This window comes from Mustela putorius, unplaced genomic scaffold, assembly GCF_011764305.1.
Source record: "Mustela putorius furo isolate JIRA1106 unplaced genomic scaffold, ASM1176430v1.1 tig00000876_pilon_pilon_pilon, whole genome shotgun sequence".
NCBI lineage: Eukaryota > Metazoa > Chordata > Mammalia > Carnivora > Mustelidae > Mustela > Mustela putorius.
The window spans coordinates 5,694,742-5,718,946 of record NW_025421506.1 but is presented as its reverse complement, the minus strand read 5'-3'; the positions used below and the strand labels follow the sequence as shown (position 1 = coordinate 5,718,946).

Sequence of the window (24,205 nt, the reverse complement as noted above, 5' to 3'; positions counted from 1 at the left end):
GCGGAAATTCTATACTTAATCTTTAAAACATCACCCTATTGTTTCCATAGAAGCTGCATCATTTTATATTCCCAGCGGCAATGCACAGGGTTCTAATTTTTTCATATCCTTACCAAGACTTGTTTTCTATTTTTTTTCAAGATTCTACGTATTTATTTGAAAAAGAGAGAGAGAGTGAGCGTGCACAAGCAAGGGGAGCAGCAGGCAGAGGGAGAGGGAGAAGCAGACTCTCCACTGAGCAAGGAGCCTAATGTGGAGCTTGATCCCAGGACCACAGGATCATGACCTGAGATGAAGGCAGGTGCTTAACCTACTGAGCCTACTTAACATACTGAGCTACTACTATTTTTGATAATAGTTATCCTAATGGTCATGAGATTGAGCCCTGCCTAGGCTCTGGGCTGGGCATGGAGCCTGCTTAAGATTCTCCCCCTCCCTCAAACCCTCCCCAACCCCACTCACACACACAAGCTCTCTTAAAAAAAAAAAAAAATTATCCTAATGGGTTGAAGTAATATCTCATTGTAGTTTTGATTTGCATTTCCCTAATGATTGGTAATATTGAGCACCTTTTCATGTTCTTATTGGCCATTTGTATATCTTTTTTGGAGAAATGTCTATTCAAGTCCTTTTCCTATTTTTAAATTGGGTTTTTATTTTCTGGTTCTTGTTACCGAGTTTTAGAAGTTCTTTATATATTCTAAATGTTAAGTCCTTATCATGTATAATTTGCAAGTGCTTTCTCCTGTGGGTTGTTTTTTACTCTGTAGCTACTGTCCTTTGATGTACAAGCTGAGGAGTTTCTTAAAGTGGAAACTGTAGATCCCCACACTACACCTACAGAATTAGAATACCAGAAGAATGGGGGCATCTGGGTGGCTCAATGGATTAAGCTGCTGCCTTTGGCTCAGGTCATGATCTCAGTGTCCTGGGATCGAGCCCCGCATCGGGCTCTCTGCTCAGCGGGGAGCCTGCTTCCCCCTCTGTCTCTGCCTGCCTCTCTGCCTACTTGTGATCTCTCTCTCTGTCAAATAAATAAATAAAATCTTAAAAAAAAAAAAAAAAAAGAATACCAGAAGGATGGAGCTTGAACATCTGTGTTTAAAAATTGAACCAAGTGATTATTATGCCTAACTCTCCTAGTTGTTGTCCTTAAATTTTTTGCTAAAATTTAAAAACAATTTTTGGCATAAATCTGAAAACTAAGATATTCTAATTCTTTTTTGATGAAATATAGATTCAAACACAATTATCCCCACCTCCAGTGTTTTATTGAAATTATATGGAATTTTAGTTTTTGATTCTTATTTTTTTTTTAATTTTACTTTTTTACTTGAGAGAGAGAGAGAAAGCACAAGCCAGGAGAGAGGCAGAGGGAGAGAGAATCTCAAGCAGACTCCCTGCTGAGCAAAGCCAGATGCAGAGCTCGACTCAGGACCCTGAGATCATTACCTGAGCCAAAGTCAGACATTTAACTGACTGAACCACCCAGGCACCCCTCTTATTAATTTTCTTATACCATCCTTTCATATTTTTGAGAATTCTTTCTTTAAAACTGCATTAAGCCTCTTAACTAAACCATTATTTAGTTATTTAGACTTAAATATAAATTTCTTTGTTCCTAGATGTCAAGAGTTGTTTTATTTTCCTTCACATACTGATATTTTAGCTGATTATAAAGTCAAAATTATTTTCCTGCAGATATCATCATATGAATTTTGTCACTTTGACAACTTCAGTTATGTTCCAGAATTCTATATGCAGATGAAAAGTCTGTTCTTCAAACTCTGCTCGGCTGAAATGAATATGATTTTATTTCTTTGTTGGTAACCTGTTTTTTCTTTTTGTCTTTATTTTATAAATAATTTTCTCTCCCTCTTTCTCACTCTGGCATCATTTAGCCCCTTTCTTTATCTCTGGAATTCAGAAATTTCACCACTATGTGTATTTTTTCTCTCCTGCCCTGTCATTGTGTTCTAAAATAATCATTCCTTTTATTTTCCATATCAATCTCCACTTTCAGTCCTCTCCACTTTATTACTTAGACCTTGAACTGAATTATTTGGCAATAGTTGTAATTTCTAAGAATTTCTTTTTTTTTTTTTTCTTAAGATCTTATTTATTTACTTGAGAGAGAGCTAGAGCGTGAGCGAGCAAGCAGGGGGGAGGAACAAAGAGAGAGGGAAAAGCAGATCCCCCACCGAGCAGAGAGCCTGATGTTGGGGTCATGACCTGAGTTGAAGGCAGGTGCTTAATGGACTGAGCCATCCAGGTGCCCCTAATATCTAAGAATTTCTATTTTTATCTTCTATGCACTTCTTTACATGGTGCCCCATTCTTATTTTATTTCCTTCAGGGTCTGTTTCTCATCTTGGCCTTTTTCTTTCATACTGCTGGTTTTATTAAACTATCTTATAATTCTTTTTTTAAAAGGTTTTATTTATTTAAAAGAGAGAGTATGAGCGAGAGAGAGAGGAGAAGCAGACTCACCTGCTGAGCAGGGAGCCTGACATGGGGCTCGATCCTAGGACCCTGGGATCATGACCTGAGCCGAAGGTAGTCACCTAACCAACTGAGCCACCCAGGCACCCCCATCTCATAATTCTTAATTTTCCATTCATAATTACAAATGAGGAACTGGACGGACTGTATAGGAAAGCTGGTCTGGATTTCCAAACAGGTACATAGGTCTATTTAATCATTCCCCCCTTTTTGCGTTCCACAGAGATCTGGGATTACTTTAGGTTCAGCTCTGCTTTATGATCTGGTCCTAATGTCCACTGCAAAAACCTCTGTCAGTCTGATTCCCCACTTATTTATAAAATTTATGAAATAAATCTTTCACATTTGATCAAGGGGCATCTGTTGTAGGCCAATTCCTCTTTATATATGGAGTGTAGGAGAGGAAATGGTTTTAGGATTAGCACATTAATTAATTTCCCACAATTCCATCTGGTCTCTTTCTACATCCTATAGTTGCTGACCCCAAGCTTGAAATTTCTCTGTGCTCTCCTACTGACTTTGGACTGTGGTTTTTCTCTGCTGGTTTCTTGATCATACAAATTCTGTTTACGTTCTGTCTTCTAGAAGTTTCTCAAAACTTCTGATCTACTAGTAGTGACCTTCCCTCTCTTCCAGCAGTATTATGGGTTTGTTCCTTCTTAAACCAGTCCTGTCATAATAATGGGATTTGGGGATGTACAGAAAATAAACTGCTATTCTCAGGCTGCCATTTGGATTCAGATTCAGGGTTATACAATTTTTTTTCACAGGGTTTTCTCTATCTTCTAATCATAGTAGCAATCTAATAGAGTCAAAAAGGAATATTTTTAGATAAAAAGTACTTGTTAAATTTTGTCAGTATTATACCTGTCAATTGCTTGAAGATCATTGGCTGGATTCCAAGTAGGATCAAATAATACAACAACATTGGCACCAACAAAATTGAGGCCTAGTCCACCAGCCCTAGAGGAACCAGAAAGGGGCATATTAAAAGAGCAAAAACATAACTGTTGCCCTCTAATTCAATTGTGCCAGGTTTCTGTAACCAAATGTAATGTAATGTTTTTACATTAACATCATAAAAATAAGAAGATTACAACACAAACACGCCAAAACCAAAATAGCTATGAAATATCATTTTTCTACCATTCTAGAATATCCCTTTAAAAAACTGACCATTAAAGCCCACATAAGTAGGTTGTGCTGGTTTTTTTCATTTTTTGGCTATTCAAATACTATGCTATACAATTCTCCTCACATGCATTCTAAAAATTCTAAGAATAGTCCAGCTAAATAAAGCAATATAGCCATTTTTAAAAGTCAATACAGAAGTAGATACACTTCTTATTCTTCCTACTAAGTGCAGCTAAAAATCCCTGGACATCATATATAAAATAAACATAAGACTCAGAAAGGTAGAGAGAACAAAGACATGCTAGGGAGTATATGAACTTAGGAATGATATGGCAATGAGTTCTCCAGCTGTCTTTTTGCCTAAAAATCCCAGATTGGGTTCTGAAGAAACCAGTATACTGGAAATGCCAACAGTTGAGACAAAAAAGCCCCAAGAAAAGCCTTCTTCCTTTAGCCAAAGAACCAGGGAACGTAAAGCCTTTTAAGACAGAAAAATGTTAGATAATAACCAGACTATTGTAAACACCATGGAAAAAAAAAATCTATGGTCCCACTCCCAACCTGGTCAGTAAAGGCTGAGTGAGGAGATTAGATCTCCACCCTTGCCTTAATGGGGTGCCTCTCATCCACACCCAGAGGGTGTCAGAGAAAACAGACTGAGGAGCTGGGGATGTTCCTTTACGCTCAGCTATAACCAAATCCCCTCTGTGATGTCAGTGGAGGCTGTACCGAACATTAATGAAGTGCCTCACTCTTAGGATGTCAACAGAAGCCAAGCAAGAAACATGGATTCCCATCCCTATGTGGCTGGCATGGCATCTCTGCCTAAAACAGAGGGAAAAAGCCCCACGGTAGATAAGCTCAAAATAAAAAATTACAAAATGTGTGAAGAAACCATCCACCATAAGCAAGAGCAGAAAGAAAAACAAACAGAAGGATTAGCAGCCCCAAGTAAAGGAGTTAGCAGAGCAAAAAATGCCATTCAAAAAGAGATTTATTTATTTATTTATTTTAAAAAAGATTTTATTTATTTATTTGAGAGAGAGACAGTGAGAGAGAGCATGAGCGAGGAGAAGGTCAGAGAGCGAAGCAGACTCCCCATGGAGCTGGGAGCCCGATGTGGGACTCGATCCCGGGACTCCGGGATCATGACCTGAGCCGAAGGCAGTCGTCCAACTAACTGAGCCACCCAGGCGTCCCCAAAAAGAGATTTAAAAAAAATTAAAATTACTAAAGAAATGAAGGCTAGAAACCATAAAGAACAAAATATAAGTAAAAACAATTAGGCAGATCTGAAAAATATCACTAGGACTTTTAAACATGAGAAAATGCGGTCTTTAAAAATTCAATGAATGGGTTAAGTAACAATTTCTAATATAAAGAGATAATTAGGAGCTTTCTGGTAAATCTCATCAAATTAGATGGTGTGAGCAGAAAAGGACTGAGATGACTGCTTGTCATGGGAAGTTCTGTACTATTTGAACTGTTGTTGAAGTTGAGTCTGAAAAACATTATTTAAGAAATCAAAAATGTTTATTATATAGGAAATTAAGAATGCTTGTGTGTACTTTATAAAACTTAACTGAAGACAATATTCTATGTTATTTAATGCTCTGTGGGTAAGGAAGTGCTCATGTGAGAAAGTATTTCTAGATTCATTCACAGGAAAATGAGAATCTAGAACTTTTCTCCTTATGACTTCATTGCAAGAATATGAGAATAACTTAGTTCTCAACAGTGGCTCACTCATCATAAACATGATTTTATTTCCCATTTTAAGTAATTATTGTGTTGACTTTTTACATTTTACGTATGTTTGTTTTTAAAGTCCTCTGAAATTCTTTTTGAAAGATAGTGGGGGCAGATCTATAAAATACTTACATATTAGATGTCAAAGTAAGGATTTGTTACTCCCAAAAAGGGATTATTATGTTTATATTGGCTTAACTCTTTCTCTAAAGTGTGTATGTTCTTTAAAAGGTTTTATTGAGAGATTCATAAATAGGTGTTACAACTGATTTAACTTCTATAAAACCTATTAATGTGGAGTTGCTGAGGATGAGGTAGGTAGACAGAGGGAGGAAGTACCAGGCCCACTAAGCCCAGTGGACTCTCTAGGGCTCCTTGAACACAGTTTAAAAATACTGCTACACATGATTCTCAGTTATATGATTAATAACTTGATTATTCAATTAAGTCTGGCTGTTCTGACCACAAGACATGAATAAAAACACTATCACAGAAAATTCCTGGGAGGAAACATCCATTTCTTTTGATTGTTATCTTTATAAACCCAGACATATAAGGAGAATTCAGTGATGATAAGAAAATTGAGAGAAAAGGTTAGGTAAAACTCAAGATATTGTTATTTCAGTTATAATTAATAGCATTTTTGCTGCTTCTCCTTAAAGCCAAATAAAACAAAGCAATAGAAGCATAACCACTGAAAATTAGTCCAGTAATAATTTTTAAATTACCCTAAATCTTAAAAGCAATTAGATAAAAATCAAGTTATCAAATTTTATTTTCTTACATTGTGGATACTAGGCAAATGTTAACATCTTGTGTACTGTTGAACTCTTTCACAATTTTCAGTCTTTCTTCTGATTTCGTACTTCCATCAAGTCGTCGGTACTCAAGTCCAGCCGCCATACAGTATTGCTGCAGAACATCAAGCAACTACAGAAAAGATATGAAGAAAGGCAAAGACAAATTCATGGTGTAATAAGTTTCATACAATTATAGAGATAAGATTTATTAAGTATTAATAATTGCTGCTTACAAATTCTTTCTTACAATTATAAGAGCAACAAATATTTTCCTAGCTTCTGGCTAATGTATTTCTTCCTATTATCCTGAAACTGACTCTAAAGTTCACCAATGCTTGTCTTAAAAAAAAAAGAAAAGAAAAAAATCAACCTTTTAAGGAAAAAAAGAAATCAAACTTTATTTTTTTAAACTAAAACTAAATAAAAAGAAAAGTATTGGCCAATTTATGTAAATAACTTTCATTATTTGTGCTATTTTCCAGGTTCTAAAATCTCTTAAGTGTCTTGAATATTTTAATTATAGCAAAAACATAAACAGAGAATTAAAAATCTATCTTTGAATCTGCTATTTGACAATAACCTTGGTATCTTTGAGATTTAAGCGTCTTCTGTTTTAAAAGTTGCTTATCTCACTATAGTATGTATAGGAGAGAAAATGTGGCTGGACACATATGTCTCTTAGGCTTTGTGCCTCAGAGTTAGTGCTGGGCCAATCAAGAATATACTTCAGAAGAAACTCACCTTGGTGGAAAAGGAGAAAAGAAGTATTTTATCTTTGTTTTTCCTGCAATGATTTAAAAGCTGCTGAAGGACCTGGAAATGAACCACAGAAATCAACCACCAGTGAAACAGTTCCAACTAAAAGCACACTTTATACATATAAACATCACTTGAGTTTTTCTTAAAAGTTATTTTTATACAATATAACCTCACTCCTCTTTCCTAATTCCCTTCATTTTTGCCAACTTAGAGAAATAAAGTATTAGATATTACATGAGATGTTATTCATCATCATATTGTCAATAATGAGGTAAGGTTCCCAAAGACTTTTGTTTCATCTCATCTGGTTTTAATAAAAAGGAAGCATTTTAGATTATGGGATGCATTTAAATGAATTAATTTAATTTCTAAAGCACACTTTCTTTATACCTACAATATGTTCAGAAACTAAATTACAGAACAGCATTCCTTTTAGGAAGTATTTAAGTTTTTTCTAGATAGATGTAATGAAATGTGTTTAATTACATTTAAGTTCTAAAAGTCTTGATATTTATTTTCTTAAAATAATCAGTCACATATACACCTCTTCTCATTTTATCCCTTCTGCTTCTCTATTTACAGTAAGCCCTGACTTCCAGACTTGATTTTGACCTCAAAATGTCAATAATTTGCCCCCATGCACAGTGCTTTTAGGGATGGAGCAAATAATCCAAAGCCTATTTATAATAGTAATACTGTTATTTTTAAAACAGGCATTTCAACGTCTGGCAATGACAGTTCCAGAACACTGTGGAAAAGTAATCCACAAAGGAAAGAAAAGGAATTTTCTGAACTAAGCTTAAAATTTTTCTGAATTATGCAACAAAGACTTCAGCAATTTTGTTTATCCACTGATAAGCATTTAAACTTAAAATAAAAAATTATAAGCAATATAAGAAACATAAGACACTTTCAATAGTTGACTAACTCTGACCCCTGCGTCCAATCCCTCGGAAAAAGCCACAGAGTTAAAAAGAAAGCTACTCAGATAACCAATCAAATGGTGAATAAAAATGTCACAAATCAGGTAAACCTAATTTTAATACTCGCAGAACTTACAAAGTAAGCTTTGCATTTATTTGCAAAATAAGCTTTGCATTTACTTTGTTTTTTAATAAAACAACTGATTCTATATAAAGTATGTGCATTAGAGTTTCACATAATACATTAGCTTTTTAAAATTAAAAAACTTTGCTTTTTAGAGCAACTTTGGATTTATAGAAGAATGGAGTAGAATATACAGAGAACTCCCAGAGACTTCATTCCCCCATCTTGCACTTCTGCCCCTCTCCTGCACCCAGCTTTTCCTATTATTAACATTTTGCATTAGAGTGGTACATTTGTAACAACTGATGAATGAATAAATTATTATTGATAATATATAATCATTAACTATTATTATTACATCATTATTATTATTAACTAAAGCCTATTTACATTACCTACATTAGGGTTCATTCATTGTGTTGTACACTTCATGATTTTTTACAAATATATAATGACATGTATTCATCATTACAGTCTTACACAGAACAGTTTCACTGCCCTAAAAATTCCCTGTACTCCCTCTATGCATTCCTCCTTTCAAACCCCAGGCAACCACTTATCATTTTACTTTTTCTACAGTTTTGCATTTTCCAGAATGTCATATAGTTGGAATCATACAGTATGTAGCCTTTTAGACTGGCTTCTTTCACTTAGCAATATGCAATTAAATTGCCTTGTGTCTTTTTGTAGCTTGATAGTTCATTTCTTTCTATTACTGAATAGTATTCTATTGTCTGAATAACTGCAATTTATCTATTTACCTACTGAAGGACATCTTGGTTGCTTCCAAGTTTTGGAAGTTATAAATAAAACTGCTATAAATATCTGGGTGCAGGCTCTTGTGTGAGATTTTTAACTCATTTGGGTAAATACCAAGGAGTGTTGTAAATAACAATGTTCACAGCTAAGAAATCTTGGGCCTAAATCTTCTCAAATTAGGCCTAGAGATGAACATGACCCCTATATGATCCCAACAGCACTAAATTGGGTTTCCTGAATCTTTTTCCCCCAGCTCCTCACAGTAAGTGGCCCTGTGGTATTTCCCAAGGGAAGGGAAAATGAGGGTTCTTATCAGGGGAGTAAGTTCAGCTTGTGACCATCCATTTAAATAGAAGTTGAGATTAAAAAAAAAAAAAAAAAGAAAAAAGACCTTCACATATAAGAGAAAGAGGCTGAGTTCATGAGTGTAGCTTTGAGGGTATGAAGGGTACAATAAACATTACATCAACAAACAAATTACAGCTGCAGGCTGATGAATAATAAGAAAAGCATAACCTGTATCACCTGAATTCAAGACACACATGCAACTTGGATTTCTTAACTCTCCCCAGAGGCAATAGGTTATATGCTTATACACTTTGTATCACTAAATCATCAGATGATGTTGACAATCAGATGATGATACACAATCTTAAAAATATAACCCTGGATTATTACTATCAGTCTCCATCTTGTTGGTGTTCTCTCACAAAACAAATAAATTACAGGCTTCTTTCACATATACAGACACCTACCCAGCCTCTAGCAACATGCTTGCTTTTTCCTTTCTAAAAATAGTAACAAAAATTAAATGTAATAATTATTTTAATCAGAAAACTCCAATAGGGGGCGCCTGGGTGGCTCAGTGGGTTAAGGCCTCTGCTTTCAGCTCAGATCATGGTCCCAAGGTCCTGGGATGGAGCCCCACATCTGGCTCTCTGCTCAGCAGGGAGCCTGCTTCCTCCTCTCTCTCTGCCTACTTGTGATCTCTGTCTGTCAGATAAATAAATAAAATCTTAAAAAAAAAAAAAGAAAGAAAACTCCAAGAGTATATTTTAAATCATATGTTGAGTATAAGAATATAAAATGTAGAGTTATAAAATTCATTTAATATCAAGAGTAACTTTTTAGTGAAGAGTCATAAAAAATGCAATTTAAATATGTAACAACAGATAATACAGTTTTCACAGGAGGCCATGATTTCTGGCCTGGGAAACAAGGGGATAATAAGTGCTCAGATCCAAATTAATTGAGCTTTTTACATGGTTTTATTTAAAAATAAGGTCAGCAAAATGGATGACAAAAATAAACTATTCTTAGGAAAGATTGTTAGGAAATTTACTATTGTTAGGTTTGAATTATTTATTATGATAATAAATCATAGAATATTCTCACTAACACAGACTTATTTTAAAAATATACAACTCTTGGGGCGCCTGGGTGGCTCAGTTGGTTAAAGCCTCTGCCTTCAGCTCGGGTAGTGATCTCAGGGTCCTGGGATGGAGCCCCGCATCGGCATCATCGGGCTCTCTGCTCAGCAGGGAGCCCGCTTCCTCCTCTCTCTCTCTGCCTGCCTCTCTGCTTACTCGTGATCTCTATCTGTTAAATAAATAAATAAAATCTTTATATACAACTCTTAACTAAGTGGGTATAGAGAAAATACACCTCAACGTAATAAAGGCCATATATGACAAGACTACAGCTAACTTAACACTCACTGAAAAAAACTGAAAGCTTTCCCTCCAAGCTCAGGAACAAATCAAGGATGCCTCCTCTTGCCACTATTATTCAACATAGTACTAGAAGTCCCAGCCAGAGCAATTAGGCAAGAAAAAGAAATAAAGGCATTCAAATGGGAAAGGAAGAAGAAAAACTGTTCCTAATTTATATATGGCATGATCTTATATACAGAAAACCCTAAAGACTCCACCAAAAAAAACTGTTAGAACTAATAAATTCAATGAAGTACAATACAAAATCAGTCTACAAAAATGCATTGTCTGTCCATATACCAATAAGGAAATATCAGAAGAAGAAATTTTAAGAAAACAATCCCATTTACAACTGTATCAAAAAGAATAAAGTAACCAAGAATACATTTAACCAAGAAGGTGAAAGACCTGTACACGGAAAACTGTAAGACATTAAAGAAGACACAATTAAATAAAAAGGTATTCAGTGTTCATAGGTTGGGAACTAATGTTGTAAAATGTCCAACTGTTCAAAGCTTCTATAGATTCAGTGTAATCACCATCAAGATTCCAACAGCATTTTCCACAGAAATAAGACAAACAATACTAAAATTTGCATGGAACCACAAAAAAACCCATATAGTCAAAGCAATCTTGAGAAACAGCAAAAAACTGGAGGCATCACACTTCCAGATTTAAAACTATACCACAAAGTTACTATAATCAAAACAGTATGCTGAGATTATGAAAAAAAAAAAAAAAACAACAGTATGCTATTATAGAACAGATAAAGATTAATGAAACAAAATAGAAAGCCCAGAAATGAACCCACATATATACAGTCAACTAATTAATGACATAGGAACTAAGAATATACAATGGGGGAAAAGAGAGTCTCTTCAATAAATGGTGCTGGGTGGGCGCCTGGGTGGCTCAGTGGGTTAGGCCGCTGCCTTTGGCTCGGGTCATGATCTCAGGGTCCTGGGATCGAGTCCCGCATCGGGCTCTCTGCTCGGCAGGGAGCCTGCTTCCCTCTCTCTCTCTCTCTGCCTGCCTCTCCATCTACTTGTGATTTCTCTCTGTCAAATAAATAAATAAAATCTTAAAAATAAATAAATAAATAAATAAATAAATAAATGGTGCTGGGAAAACTGAATAGCCTTATGCAAAAGAATGAAACAGATCTCAGTAAGACATCTGCACCCCCATATTTACTGAACATTGTTTATAACAGCCAAGATGTGGAAAAAAATGTTAAGTGTCTGTTGACAGAAAAATGGATGAAGAAAATGTGATATATACATGTATCATGGAATATTGAGACATAAAAAGGAAGGAAACCCTGGCATTTGCAACAACATGAAGGGTATTATGCTAAATGAAGTAGAAGAAAGAAAAACAAATATCCTATGATCTCACTTATATGTGGAATCTTAAAAAAAAATGCTTGTATTTATAGGTACAGTGAATAGATTGGTGGTTGCCAGAAACAGTGGGTGAAGGCAGGCAAATTGGGTGAAGGTGGTCAAAAGGTACAAATTTCCAGTTTTAAGTCCTGGGGATGTAATGTACAGCAACTGTATTACATATTTGAATGTAAAATGCTGTATTACATCTTTGAATGTTACTGAGAGTAGATCTTAAAAGTTCTCATCGGGGCACCTGGGTGGGTTGGGGCTCTGCCTTTGGCTCGGGTCATGACCCCAGAGTCCTGGGATCGAGCCCCACATCGGGCTCTCTGCTCAGCGGGAAGCCTGCTTTCCCCCCCTCTCTGCCTGCCTCTCTGCCTACTTGTGATCTCTGTGAAATAAATAAATAAAAATCTTAAAAAAAAAAAATTTAAAAGCTCTCATCACAATAAAAAAGGCTATGTGTGGAGATGGATATTAACTAAATGTATTGTGATAACCATTTTGCCATATACTCATATCAAATCATTATGCTGTATACCTAAAACTAAAACTAACATAGTTATATGTCAATTTATCTCAATAAAAAAATACTTACACAAGTTTTTAAGGTAATATTCTTGGTTTTTATTTTATTTCATTGAATTTAGAGGTCCAAGCAAACTAAACTATGAGTTTATATAAATTAACTGCTAAAAATATTTCCAAGATTTTAAGAAAATGACCACCTGACTACTTAAAATCACTTATTTATTTAGCCAAAAGAAGTAACTTACTTTCTTCTTAATTAAACTATAATGCTGGGAATTGTTTGGTAATAATCTCTGAATCCATAAATAAAGATTCTTCATAGTTACTAAAGAGTTAAACAAAGTGACTGCAAAAAGGCTGGAAGCTATCAGCAATTCATGCAGCTGTCACAGGCAATGCCCCAAGGCCTGGGTCATGGCTGGAGAACCTAGCCTTATTTTTCCCACCCTCCCTCAGTAGAACAGCATCTATAGGTCAGTTTCCTAGTGTACAACAAATGCTCCCTTGCTACAACTTGACACTTAGCAACTTTCCAATATAGATTGGCAGAAAATTCAGTTTAGACATAGATAATCTTCTTAAACATTTGAAGCTAAGCTATTATATATGTGGCAACAACATACATTTTTAAGAGGGCGTATATCTCATAAATCAATAAGGAAAGTCTGAAGTATATTTGATGTAAGCAATAATTGAGAACCTACTGCATGCATGGTTCATTGTAAGTTAGTAAATGATGATACGGCTACATCAGTTGTCTTTGGCCACAGTCTCTTCTGAATGATTGGGTATCTTTCTGATTAGTTAGTGTCTCCATCATACCACTGATAAATATTTTGTGTATCACGCTTATGTGTGTGCAGCCTGAAAGAAGAGCACTTACCTTCATTTTCCCACTGTATTTTGGATCAGAAAGGGTTTCAAAAGCTGCATCTTTGCTTTTCTGCACAAAATCTGGGAACTTGGAAAATACCTGATCACATATTCTTTTGATAAGTGTTTCCTTAGGAGGAAAAGATAGAAGAAAAGAAATTTCAACCGAACACATTTATATATATATATATAAATTGAGATTGTTTATGAAAACATTCTATTTAGAAGGAATATATTACTTTGAAGATATTATCTTCTCTAAGTCAGACTAATAATTTAGAAAAAGTTAAAGTGATAATATTAATTATATATGGCTTTGATGAGTTCTGAAATGATAGGACTAATAATTTTATCATTATTCTTTTTAATCTCTAAGTCAAGGACTCAAATACTTCCCAAAGAGCAAACAGTACTATCAAATAACAATATTAAATGCTTATTAGATTTTAAAATTATATTTGAACAGCATGAAGACTATAACACAAAAAGAAAATATAAAATTATATTAAAAAAGCCTTAAAAAGCAATAAAAAATAAGCCTTAAAGACTTCTTTTTATTTATGTGTGCTCTAGAATAAGATACAATTGAAATGATCAAAGTATATGATTGCATTTATTTCTAAACTTTGAAATTGCTGATTTTTGCCAACTTGGGATATAATCCTAATATTTAATATACAGATTACTGTAAATGTATTTTAATCCAGTAGGTTGGATAAATGGAGTTAGATACACTATTAATGGAATGAGACTGACTCATCAAATATCTTACTTAGTAATTGTATCATGTTAGGAAAACAAATACAGCAGCACTAACAGAGGCATAAAAAAGGATTATTATTTTGACTTAGGCTTCAGTTTTCTCTTTAAAAAACTTAAAGAGCATATACTTCTTTGACACCTAAATTAAAACATGAGCAAGTTAGTTTCCTCTTCAACTACATATAAAAATAACTTAAAGATACTTGGCTATGGCATTTTATAGCAAATACAAAATCCTTATATCAACTAGCATCATAAAGAAATGTACAAAACCAACTCAAACCTGGTGTTTGGAGGTGCCAGTAGACTGCAGTAGTGCAACATGGTTGGCTACCTTCTGAAGGACGGCAAGGTAACTGAAATACAAGGTTTTCACTGTTTCACCATGTGAATTGGTCTGTAACCAGAAAAAAGAGAAAATAAAAACACGCAAGAGACTAACACAGCTATGTAACAAGTGACTTCATAAACTCTATCGCTCACACTAATGTTTATCATCTGGTCACTACTGGCACAATACATTCTGAGAAAATGATGGTCTGCCATTATGTAAAAAGATTCATGAATCACTTCATGTAGACTCACACTTTTGGTGATGTTTTTAATAAAAGAGGGGAGAAAGTCCTCATTCCAGAAAGCATCTACCCTCATGATACATAGTGGTAGAGAATGCTGCCATAAGAGGTTCCTGCTAATAAAAAATGGCACAGGGGCAGGGTCATACTTCACTGTCCCTTCTCTATCCTCTCCTTTATATTCCAAGGTGTCCGAGGAAACTGTGCTATTATGAAAAAGTGACGTGGTTAAAAAAGAGCAAAACAAATGAGAGATTAAATAAATATCAATCTAGATAAATATTCAGGGTCCCTCGATGTACATGGATATTTGATAGATATCTTGATACTAAAACAGAGAGGTGAAAAAAGGGGCAGGAAATACAGATAGAAAGTTAAAAAATATAAACTAATATTTGTTGCTAAATAAAAATAAAATACTTTATTATACTAATACACAATTTTGATTAATTAACAGTCTATCAGAACAGCATTATAAGCCTGCTGTCAAAGACTAAGTTTATTATTGAGAAACTTCTGGAAATAAGATGAAGTCTCAAAATGAAGTAGGCTACTTCTCAATAAAAGCTGAAAGGGAGGATATCAAATTGAAGGTACTAGTTTCTGAGAGCTACTGAAAAACCAGTTTATTGGAAAGATATTTGAGTATTATATTTTGCTATGACTACTATTTGATATTGCAAAATACTTTTGAAAACTATTCCTTTTTGTTAACTTGTGGCTTCTAAAGATAAAGAACTGAGAAAAGGTTATTTTATCTGCTCCTTACCTCTGACACTGGAATAGAGAACAATGTAATCAAAAGCAAGATGTGAAGATAACCACCCAGAAATGCTTGCCTTATAACAACAATTTCTCCTTTTCCGGCCACTGCTGCAGCTACAAGGCTCAGAAGACTGAAGTATCAAAGTCATATCTTTTGTTTCTAGTACTGTTTGATAGACAGCTTTCTGAAAATCTGTCAGAGAACAATATACCATCTGCCAAGATGAAACATGAAGAATTATTGGTACTTTTTTTAATAGCAGTAATAATCACAATGTACACCAGATTTTAAAGACTTTAAGAGTGAAAACTGTTTATAAGCTATTATTCTTTTAGATATATTATTATGACCCTAAAGTATATAAATAACTCTATTTTCAAATAAATCTCATAGAGTTTGTTTTTCAATTGAAAGGAATCAAAATATGAAAAAACAAGTGTTTTCCTTATATATTCCTAAATATATTCTGGGTCTTTTCAGGGTTTCATACTATTAGCCCATAATGCAAGTAAATTACTACCGTTTAGGTCAAATAAAAAAACTAGATACGGAGGGGTGCCTGGGTGGCTCAGTTAAGCAAGTCTGCCTTCAGCTCATGTCATGATCATAGGGTCCTGAGATAGAGTCCCACATCAGGCTCCCTGCTTAGCGGGAAGTCTGCTTTCCCTCTCCCTTTCCCTCTCTCCTCTACTTGTGCTCTCTCTCTCTCTCTCCCTCAAATAAATAAATAAAATCTCTCTAAAAAAAATTAAAAACTGGGTAAGAAGAAAAGGGAAAACTTTAGAACAACAGTATGAATAGTACTTACTCAATTTCTTAAAAACTTAGAAAAAAATTTAAGACAATTATTACCATTTGTATTATAATTTGTATTTGATATCCTACTATAAATTCATCTAAGATTAATAAAGGTAAGAATTAGGAAAATACTCATAAAAGCAACTACAAGTTTCTATTTTGTACTGAAATTCAAAAAAAGAAGAAAATTTGATAAAATCATGCCACTAAGTTATACAGGATATAATTTATCTTATATTTCTAGTAGCACCAGAAATTGGTAAAAGTCTTCTAGATGTAGCTGTATGTAACCAGGTCATAAAACCCATAAGATTTTGAAAAATGTGAATAAAAAGGAAAAGCCTTCTATTTATAAATACTTATATGTCTATATCTCTAAAACAGGCTATTACAAAAAATATGACAAATTCTTTTGATCGTTTCTTTTGCTGTACAGAAGCTTTTTTTAGATTTTATTTATTTATGTATTTATTTGACAAAGAGAGAGAACGAGCACGTGCACAAGCAGGGGGAACAGCAGAGGGAGAGGGAGAGGCAGGAGCAGTGAGCCTGATGCAAGACTCAATGTCAAGACCCTGGGATCATGACCAGAGCTGAAGGCAGATGCTTAACGACTAAGCACCTTAGGGTAACAGAAGCTTTGATGTCCGATGTAGTCTCACTTTTTTAAAAAAAGGTTAATTATTTTAGAAAAAGAGAGAGTGGGGCTGGGGGTTAGTGAGGGGCAGAGGGAGAGGGAGAAAGAGTGTTAAACAGACTCCACGCTGAGCACTGAGCCTGACACAGTTCAGCTCAGCTCGGTGTCATGACCCTGAGATCATGACCTGAGCTGAAACCAAGAGTTGAGCTGAAACTTAACCAACTGCACCATCCACGCACCCCATAGTTTTACTTCTTAATTTTGGTTTTGTTGCTTATACTTTTGATGTCATATTCAAAAACTCATCACCAAGACCAGCATCATGGAGCTCCTTCCCGTTTTCTTCTACGAGTTTTATACAATTATGACTTGTGTTTTAATCTTTAATGCATTTCCAGTTAATTTTTGTAAGTGGTGTAAGACTGGTGTCCAACTGTATTCTTTTGCATATGCATATCCAATTTTCCCACCACTTATTGGAAAGAGTATCCTCCTGTCTTACTCACTGAGTATTCTTAGCTCCCTTGTCAAATATTAGTTGACTGTATATGTGTGGGTTTGTTTCTGGGTTCTCTATTCTACTCTGCTGATTTATGTGTCTGTATTTATGCCAGTACCATACTGTTTTGATTACTATAGCTTTGTAACATAGTGTGAAATCAGGAAATGTGATGCCTGCCAACTTTGCTGTCCTTTCTCAGGATTGCTCTGTCTCTTTTGGGATCTACTGTGCTTCCATACACATTTTAGGAATGTTTTTTCTATTCCTGTAAAAATATGCCACAGGAATTTTGACAGGGATTGCACTGAATCTATACATGGCTTTGGGTAGTATGGATATTTTAGCAGTATTGATTCTTCCAATCCACGAAAAGGGGTATCCTTCCATTTTTTGGTGTCTTTTCAATTTCTTTCATCTTAACAGTTTGCAGTGTTTAGGTCTTTCACCTCCTTGGTTAAATTTATTCCTAAGTACCTTAAAACATGTAGTAACATTTACTAAACAATTCTCACATGCCACATATTTTAGAGCAACCATGTAAGGCAGACACTGTTATCATCATTTTTTAAAAAATAATTTATTTATTTATAACACAGAGAGAGATCTCAAGTAGGCATTAAGGCAGGCAGAGAGAGAGGGGAGGGAAGCAGGCTCCCTGCTGAGCAGATAGCCCGATGCAGAGCTCGATCCCAGGACCTGAGCCAAAAGCAGAGGCTTTAACCCACTGAGCCACCCAGGCACCCCTCATCATTCTTATTTAACAGGTAAAGAAACCAAGGTTTGGGAGACTTAGCAAATTGCTCACGGTCACAAAACTCCTAAGTAGGGGAGCCAGGATTCAAGTCTACATTATTTCATTTCAGAGCCCAAGTTCTAAACACTTTGTACACAATTCTCTCTTCATATATTTATAGTTACTGTTCCTAGTGGACAGATAACTAAATAATATATGTAAAGTTATACAAAATATTTTTTAAAATGGGGGTTCATTAACGACTCCAATTAAACAGTAACATTTTCTTTAGATCAAAGAGTCAACTTCCCCAACTTGTATATTTTCCTTTCAAATCTACTTTTTAAAGTAATAATCAATGGGATATCCTTGGATGAGAGAGTATCTAATAGTATTGCCCATATTTGGGACATTAATTAAGCTTTGTTCATAGTAATTTATAGAACCTTTATTCCATTACCTGAGTTAGAAGAACCACAAGATTAAAAACTATAAAAGAGGACCACTATATTTTTAAACAATTGACAGAATTTAATTGTAACTTTCCTAAAATTCTTCAAATTAAGTTAATTGTATAACTATAGATAACATTCTAAAAGAAACAAACCTATAAAAGTTTTTAATCACTGAAGTCCTATAGCTATTATTAAGGTCTCAAAGAATTCATGGGCAAAATATATGAAGGGCAAAATATGAACAGAAGATAAATTAGGGAGAGAGTTCTTCTTTCTTCAGTGAGAAAGAATTATACCAAAAGCATTCTTATAAAATAAGAGAAATGAATTTAATGTATACTAATAAAAAACCTGTTAGCTAACCTGTTAGATTGGGCTGAATTAGTGCTTTCTGAATTTGCATATACTAATTCTTTTCCACACTGAGTAAAAGGCAAAAAACTATATTCATAAAATACCACAGGAGATAGATAGATTTCCTCTTAAAAAAATTTTTTTTCAGAAAAAAATAAAACATGAGAAATTAATAATTAAATGATGGTAAGTTAATAATTTAAAAAAATGCAATTCTCACCCGGTCTTCCTTCTTAGGCAATTGATCCTTGATTAGAGCCTTGGTACGCCTGAGAAACCACCCAGACATCTTTTTCGCAAGCCTTTGCATGGCCTTTCGGCCAGTGGCTAGTTCTCTTTTTGTTGCTGTGTGTCTCTGACCATGTTCTACTGGGTCAGAAAACTGCTTCTTGAAGTGGATCCTACTACCTAAAAGTCCTGGCACAGCCCTTTATAAAGACAATTAAAAAAATATGACAGCTTTATTAAATTATCTAAAAAGACACACAATGACTTCTTTTTGCTTCTAAGAAATATACTAAGTCACTTGTTCATGAGTGATAACAATAACAAAATGCAAGGAAAGAGAATGTTTTTTCTTTATGACATTTCAGAAAATAACTCTAAGATGACAGAATTGGTTAAATAAGTTCAGTTATTTACCTCAGGGGCCAAGAATAATATATAAAGACAGGCATTCATGGGACTTTCTATATACTGTGTTTGGGACAAACACATCCATAAACACACACAATTTTTTTTAGAAACTATTAATTAGCAAACAAGGTAATATTAAGTTAAAGAAATATGAAAAATTTTCCAAAACGGACAAATTACTTTTCACTCACCAGTCCATAACACACCACAGTTCTTTCATGTTGTTCTGAAGAATGGTTCCAGTGAGGCCAATGCGGACATTACATTTCAAAGCTTTCATAACTTCTGTTATTCTAGCCTTTGGATTCTTGATTCTATGAGCTTCATCTACAATGACAGCCGACCATTCCAAACTGCAAGATGAGAAAAAAGTGGGGAAATGTTGAGAAAATTTCTCTTTTTTACTCTGTATCATGTTTAGAGAGCAGCTTTCTCTACCAAAGCTGTAGAGTGTTTTCCCTATTCACTCTGTGATGACTCCATAGGATTCTCCATTAGGGCAATGGTTCTGGGTTTGGACAACCCATAAAAGTAAAATGTATAGGAAGACAAAGGGCATAGATTCTGTTTAATGATGGTGGAATGAAAAAGTCATCTAAACATCACTAAAATGAATGTTTAGAATCAATTTTTACCCCAGTAGCAATGAGCTCCCATAGTAGTGAGTCCACTAAAACAAAATAAAACAAAACAAAGCCCCATGGAGAAATGATTGATTTCAGACATGCAGCAGAGGAAATAATGAAGAGCCAGAAAACACAGATGTAGCCATAGACAAATGAGGGAATGTCCAAAGGACACAAAAGCCAAACTAATTGGAAAATTTGAGCATCATTAAGAATAATGATTGTAACTCAATATAAAACACTGAATAAATATAAACCCCAAAATTCTAGGGAAAAAAATTAATTTAGATCCTAACCTCACACTATAAACAAAAATAAACTCAAAACAGAACACAGTCCTAAATATAAAAGTCAAAACTTTAAAACTTATAAAACATAGGGAAAAAATCTTGTGGATTCTGAGTTAGGCATAAGTTTCTTAGATATTACACCAATAAAAAATTTTTGATGAGTTGTACTTTATTAAAGTTAAAAACCTCTGTTCTTCTCAAGAAACCATAGGAAAATGAAAGACATGCTACAGACTGGGAGAAAATATTTGCAAATCATAATCTGGTAAAGAGCTTATATTCAGAATATATAAAGAATTATTACAACTCAACACAAGTTAAAACAATCCAATTTTTAAAATGAGTAAGATATTTTAATAGACAGCTAACCAAAGAAAATATACAAAGGACATATATGTACATAAAAGATTCTCAACTTCTTTTGTCATTAGAAAAATGCAAATTAAAATCATAAGATACTGCTACCCATTTGAATGGCTATAACTGTAAGAAGATTGACAATATCAAGTGTTGACAAGGATATGGAGAAATGAATCCTCATACACTGTTTTTGGGAAAGTATAGTTACTTTTCTTTTTTTTTTCTATTCTTTTTTTTTTTTTTTGGTGCAGCTACTTTTCTAAAACAATTTGTCAGTTTCTTAAAAAATTAAATATCTCCTAACACCCAGCAATTCCATTCCTAAGTATGTGTCAAAAAAAAAACAAAAAGACAGAAAATTTACATCCACACAAAGACTTGTACATAAATGTTCACAGCAGCATTATTCATGACAGCCAAAAATTGGAAACAATCCAAATGTCCATGCACTGATAAAGAGATAAACAAAATGAGGTATATACATATAGTAGTACTATTAAACAATAAAAAGCAACAAACTATTGAAATATGCTACAACATGATGGACTTATGATGTTAAGTGAAGGAAACCAAACACAGAAGACTACATAGTGAGTGATTCCATTTACATCAGATTTCCAGAAAAGGCAAATCTATTACAAAGACAGAAAACAGATTGCATTGCTTGAAACTGGAAATGGGACCATAGATTGACTTGAACCAAAAAACTTTTTGAGGTGATAGAAATGTTCTAAAACTGGACAGTGGTGATAATCGCAACCATATACATTTACTAAAAATTATTCTATACTTATACTGGGTATATTCTATGGTATGTCAAATCTACCTCGTTAATCCATTAATCCACAGTGACACTCAAAAAAGGGGGAGATGGAAGGAAAACTTTGCTATTATTATAGATGACCATTATAGCAACATCTTAGTCTGAAAGTTGGCCAAAGAATCAAGCATTTGCCTTGCTTTTTTGTTGATATTATAGTTAATTCCTTATTAAAGGAGACTGCCAGTTAATAAGTGTAGAAGAAATTATAAATTTAGGAAAAAAAAACAATAAAATAACAGATAGAGGCAAGAATAATTTTTGTATGCTAATATCGCTAAATAAAAGAACTGAAGGATCAGAATATTCAAATACTGGCAAAGTATCACCATACAAATTACTACTAATTGTAAAAGGAAAAACACAACTTTATAATGTCTGATGTCCATTTCTTTAGCCTGTAGGACAAACTTGGCACCATTAATAGTGAAACAAGCTGACAATATCTCCTGAAGTAATGTAATATGAAGCCCACAGCCTCACTTATGAAGTATTCTTATCAAAAATGTTTAACCTGGGGACGCCTGGGTGGCTCAGTGGGTTAAAGCCTCTGCCTTCGGCTCAGGTCATGATCCCAGGGTCCTTGGATCAAGCCCCATATCAGGCTCTCTGCTCAGCAGGGACCTGCTTCCTCCTCTCTCTCTGCCTGCCTCTCTGCCTCCTTGTGATTTCTGTCTGTCAAATAAATAAATAAATCTTAAAAAAAAAAATCTGTTTAAAAATGTTTAACCTGAATCTAATTAAGACTTTAGACCAAAACTGGCTTATAGAAACATAGATGCTAAAGGAATACACTGTTCCCTGAGAAAGTAAATAGATGAAGCTAATATTTGAGATACCCTAAAAGACAACTGGCCTAATCCCCTCAAAATATTGTATAATAAAAAAGTGCAGGGGTGCCTGGGTGGCTCAGTGGGTTAAAGCCTCTGCCTTCGGCTCGGGTCATGATCTCAGGGTCCTGGGATCGAGCCCCGCGTCGGGCTCTCTGCTCAGCGGGGAGCCTGCTTCCCCCCCTCTCTCTGCCTGCTTGTGATCTCTTTCTCTCTGTCAAATGAATAGATAAAATCTTTAAAAAAAAAAAAAAAAGTGCAGTTGGGGGAATGTCCCAGATTAGAAGGGACTAAATAGATTTAATCAACAAATCCATCATTTGAACATTTATTAAACCCTGCTTTGGAAATACTGGATTTTATTTTACTTTAAGAGTTTATTTATTTATCTGACAGACAGAGATCGCACATAGGCAGAGAGAGGAGGAAGCAGGCTCCCCATGGAGCAGAGAGCCCAATGTGGGGCTCCATCCCAGGATCCTGGGATCATGACCTGAGCTGAACGCAGAGGCGTTAACCCACTAAGCCACCCAGGCACCTGGAAATACTGGATTTTAATAATATTTTGAAGATAAGTAAGGAAATTTAAATAGCTGTTAATCTTCTTAGGTGTGAAATGATAACGTGGTACAAGAAAAAATATAATTAGTGGTAAGTATATAGATGTTCATATACTGTTACTTCAATTTTTCTATAGGTTTGATAATTTCTTAATATAAAGTTGAAAAAGAACAAAAGAACAAAGAAAAAGGAAAAAACGACCACAAAATTTTAGCACCTGGGAAGAAGATGGACAAGATGACTTACAAAAGCAGAGAAAGCAGTAGCTATGCCAGTAGTGGAGAGAGCCAAAAAGTAATCTGATTCATATTATTGAGGTCTTAAAAAGCTAGGAATTGGTGGTATCAGATGCCTCTGGAAATTGGAGTTATGTAAATGTTCAAGTCTAAGAAGCAACTGGATCTCCTAGATAGTAGTCCCTACTCCATAAAATAGTAAGCAAAAGAGGGCAAAATCCTCATTTTCTTAAGAAGAAATCAGTGCTGAAAACTAAAAATAAAATTAAAATTAAATTAAAATTAAAAGTTGTAGTATAAAAATGATCTTTAGAGATATGGAGGTAAAAGTAGGAAGATAAGTAAAAGAATTGAAGGTAGTTGTGTCTGAAGAAGGGTTTATAGAGGTGGCAGAAAGGAGTGAATTGCAGTTTTTTCATATTTGGTTCTTTAAATAATATACATATATAACTGATAAAAATAAAAGTAAAGCAAAATATAATAATAATAATAAAAAAAAGAGATACACCTCACTCGTATAGTGTGTTTACTCTGGATTATCTATGATCAGTGTTTAATCCTGTTCTATCACAAAGTGCTATTCTCACAAAAATTATTTAATATTTGATCACAGCATAATATACAAACTTGTTGAATCACTATGTTGTACACCTGGAACTAATATAACATGTATGCCAACTATACTTCAAAAAAAAAAGAAACCAGACTGCAGCAACTCTAAAACAGGATTACTTAATATTTACTCAAATGAAATATAAACTATTTTGAACATTTGTCAAAATGAAGCCATTTGAACAAATAACAGAATGCTATATATAACAAACACTGTAACATTTAACTTTTCAATTTTACACAGAAATCTGGGACACATACCTAGAAAACTCCACTTCAGAATTCTTATTTAATATTTGTAACAATCACAGAAAATAACTGCTTAACAAATATTTATTCAGCAAGTATTATGTGTTGGAAGTGTAATAAGCACTGAAATACAGAAATTATCCTAC

General features: G+C 34.3%; 1 protein-coding gene across 4 annotated transcripts in view; it reads right to left on the bottom strand.

Moving 5' to 3' along the window:
- ERCC6L2 (ERCC excision repair 6 like 2) overlaps positions 1 to 24,205 on the bottom strand; it is a 135,819-nt gene that overhangs the window by 62,566 nt on the left and 49,048 nt on the right. For all 4 annotated transcript variants that reach the window (XR_001177085.2, XM_013048341.2, XM_013048343.2 and 1 more), the window contains 8 exons: positions 19,667 to 19,828; positions 19,060 to 19,267; positions 15,431 to 15,571; positions 14,300 to 14,413; positions 13,265 to 13,384; positions 6,927 to 6,998; positions 6,170 to 6,315; positions 3,370 to 3,465 (listed from right to left, as the gene is read on the bottom strand). Coding sequence is in view for 3 of the 4 variants with exons in the window: in XM_013048341.2 (XP_012903795.1) it covers positions 3,370 to 3,465; positions 6,170 to 6,315; positions 6,927 to 6,998; positions 13,265 to 13,384; positions 14,300 to 14,413; positions 15,431 to 15,571; positions 19,060 to 19,267; positions 19,667 to 19,828 (1,059 nt within the window). In the remaining variant the exon portion in view is untranslated. The remainder of the gene's footprint in view (positions 1 to 3,369; positions 3,466 to 6,169; positions 6,316 to 6,926; positions 6,999 to 13,264; positions 13,385 to 14,299; positions 14,414 to 15,430; positions 15,572 to 19,059; positions 19,268 to 19,666; positions 19,829 to 24,205) is intronic.